Source organism: Eschrichtius robustus, chromosome 1, assembly GCF_028021215.1.
Source record: "Eschrichtius robustus isolate mEscRob2 chromosome 1, mEscRob2.pri, whole genome shotgun sequence".
Lineage (NCBI taxonomy): Eukaryota > Metazoa > Chordata > Mammalia > Artiodactyla > Eschrichtiidae > Eschrichtius > Eschrichtius robustus.
Window position 1 is genome coordinate 135,268,846 of NC_090824.1, and position 3,138 is coordinate 135,271,983.

General features: G+C 63.2%; 1 protein-coding gene across 1 annotated transcript; it reads right to left on the reverse strand.

Moving 5' to 3' along the window:
- Nucleotides 1–204: 204 nt before the first annotated feature.
- Nucleotides 205–1,662, reverse strand: RPP25 (ribonuclease P and MRP subunit p25). The gene has a single exon (XM_068537109.1). The coding sequence runs from the start codon at nt 1,501–1,503 to the stop codon at nt 862–864; it is 642 nt and encodes a 213-aa protein (XP_068393210.1). The 5' UTR covers nt 1,504–1,662; the 3' UTR covers nt 205–861.
- Nucleotides 1,663–3,138: the final 1,476 nt, after the last annotated feature.

The window sequence follows — 3,138 nt, forward strand, 5'->3', positions numbered from 1 at the left end:
AGAAAGAGGGAGAAGCCGGGGACTGGGTAATGTGCCCCTTGCACCATTTTGAAGCTGTCCAGTTTCTGTGCCTGACCCCTAAGACTCCAAAGGCTAAGGATCCAGGCTGGAGGGGACTGAGACACAAGGGGGCAGACCAGAGCAGTCTCTGCACAGGCAAGTGGTTAGGAAAAAACCCAGGGACAGAGCCATTTTTGTGTTTGTTTTATTGGAAGCAAGACTCCAGCTGTGGGGCTCAGGGGAGGAGGCATGGGAAGTTCTGTCCTGGGTCTCTCCCTCTGGGCCAGCATGGGGAAAGGGGGATGTTAAAAGAGCTAGAGCCTATGGAGACGCCCCTGCCAGCATGATCTCAGGATGCTCCTTAAAAGCAGGGGAAGGGAAACTAGAAAGGAAACTGTGTCCTAGGTGAGGGGCACAACAGGGCACCCCCACAACTCATAATCCACTGCCCTCAGGCAGTGGTTTCCAACCCCTTGCCCTCTGCTGACAGTGGCGGGGTGATTCCAAGAGCTTTCCTCAGCTTCCACCCTCCAGGCCCACTTCAAGAATCCTAGGTGCCTTTAAGCCTTGGGGGTCCTGAGCAAGGCTCAAGAGTCCCACTGCCCACCATTCCCTCCCTGAGGAAGGTCCCCGTATGGTTCAGAAAAGCTGAAGGTGGAGTTCTGTGTCGTCAGTCCACATAGGTGAAGGAGCAACCCCACCACGAAGCTTCCCTGGGGTCCCCTTCTTGTCGCCTTGGGGTCCATGCTGCCAGGTCGTGGGTTCCAGAGTACCAAAGCATGAAAGGCTGGAGGTACATCTCAAGGTGGAAGCTCTGGGGGTAAGATCCAGCCCGCCTAGGTGGCCCAGGGGCCGGAGCTCTCAGGCGTTCTGGTCCTCTTCAGCAGCACTTGGCTCAGGTTGTGACCGCTTCGCAGAGCCTTCTCCAGCTGCGGGTTCCCCTAGACTCCTCTTGGACGTCGGTGCAGCTGGCTGGGACGAGGGGCCAGGATGGGGGTTCGGGGGCTGGTAGCCGGGTTGGCGCGGATCCAGTGAATCCTTGGAAAGTAGGATGGCGAGGCTGGGCACGTTCTTAAGTACACTGAGACTGGCGGCTGGCTCGCCAGGCTTCTGACCCGGCGTGGGCTCCGGAGGGAGGCTCTGCCACACTTCGCGCACGCTCCGGTAGCGCAGCCGCGTGACCTGATGCAGACCCGCCAGGCGGCGCTTGAGGATCTCGGCGCACGTGACGGTCTTGGTGGTGGCCCGACCGCAGCCGCTGAAGACGATGGCGCGCGTGGCTGGCTGCGCCATGCTGGCGGTGGCGAAGGCCAGCAGGTTCCGGATCTTACTTCCCTCCTTGACCCGCATGTGCACGGCGCCCGGCGCCAGGTCTGCGAAGGGGCCCGAGCCCGGGCCGCCTCCCTCGTCCCCGCTCCCCGCCGGCGCCTCCTCTGAGCGCACCTTACGGAAGTTCTCCATGCGCCGTCGTTGCCGGGACCGCGGGGACGCAGGCTTCGCCATTGGGCCGCCTCAGCCCCGGGGCTGCATGGCGGCCGGTCGCGTCTGGCAAGGGCCGGCCGGGGTAAGGGTGAGGGAGCTGCGTGGACGCTGGCGGGCGGGCTAGGACGGTGCGATCCTCGTCTTCCACTTCTCTCCACTGGGCGCTGCTCTACTCCGCGCTCTCCGCGCCCTGGGCTCCGCGCCTTTGGCTGAGGCCCCGCCTGAGAGCCTAGGAGCCCCGCCCTTACCGCCAGGCCCCGCCCCTAACTCAGCCCGCCCCGCTGGAGCCCCAGCCTCACCAGCCTCTCGGATCCAGTCCGGTCCTCAGCTACCCGGGCGTGAGAGCTGCGCGCACCGTGGGGCGCCGTGGCAGTGCTAGGGGGTGACCTGTCAGGTGAAGTTTCCCTGTAATCGCCATCAGCCCTCCCAGAGCCAACCCTGATAAACGGGCAACCTAAATAAAAACTGCGTTTGCAGGGCAAACGCCGCTTCGACCCGGGTCCCCGAGCCCTTCCGCGTTTCAGCTGAAGGCCACCCCTTGTCCCCTCCCAAGGAGAGATTTCAAAGCGGCCTGCTGGGGGCTGGGACCTCTTTCTCCCACTCCTCAGTGGAACCCGCCACCCCCACCTTCGTCCCTTCGGCTCCCGAGCCGCTATTCTCGCCTCAAGGACAGCCCTGTGCACCGTCAGCAGAGTGCGGGAGGCGCTGTCTCCGGCTCCGCTCCGCGCCTGCCTTCGACGACTACGTCGCGGCGTGGTCCTCGCAGGGCAGCCGGAGACAGAGGTCTCAGCCTCGCCGTGTCTGTCTGGGGCTGGAGGCTCCTAGACGCCCGCACACCCCTAGGGTGTGGGGACTGAGGCTCTGGGCCAGGCTGTTCCCTGAGATGAATGGGAAGAGAGCAAGGAGACCCCTTCTCAAGGGGGAGTTAAGCTCCCTCCATCCATGCCTGAAAGTCGAGTTATTTGAGCTGCATGCTTTAGGGTAAGCCAGGCATTGTTCCCTGCTAAAGTGGGTCCCCCTTTTTCTCAAGTGGAATTTGTTGTTAGCCTGGCTCGCTGGGACCCAGCAGGATCCTTTTTCAGAAAGGAGACTGGGTGAGGGCAGGTTTTGAGAGAGAAGGGAGGTAGGTGGGAAGTTGAAGCCCCGGGGGCATTACGAAGCTACTGGGTGCCCCTCCCCGGGAACTCCGCAGGACTGAGGGAGTGGCCCCGGATCTCCTGCCAGGAGAGATGAACAGTGAAGGGAGAGGTGAAGTTGGGGTTGAAGGACTGCTGATGAGAGGGAGGGGGTTTGAGAAGGAGCTGGACCCTCCCTAGAACTGCCCTAGCGTCTCGCTCTTCATCCTTCCACCCCCTCGCTCACGCACAGAACCGAGAGTGGGCCAGACGTGATCCGGCGGGAGTGACTACCACGGGGCTTGGCGGGGAGGAGCGCAGAGAGCTGCGGCGGGCGGGAAGCCCTTGAAGTGCTGGGGGCATGACAGTGCCCGGGGGAGCTGGGCCCCAGTCTTGAGACGGGGCTGCCGGGGTCCCCCTCCCTCCCCTCGCGGCCTCCTCAGCATCTTATATCTCCCAGCTCTCGGCCTTCCTGTTTGGAACCCGGGGCTGACCCCATTACCGCCCCTTGGGAGTGACTGGAGCAGGTGGACCTTTGAGC

Bases quoted from the DNA above. Each gene is read 5' to 3' on its own strand.
- RPP25 (XM_068537109.1), bottom strand. From the start codon at position 1,503: ATGGCGAAGCCTGCGTCCCCGCGGTCCCGGCAACGACGGCGCATGGAG.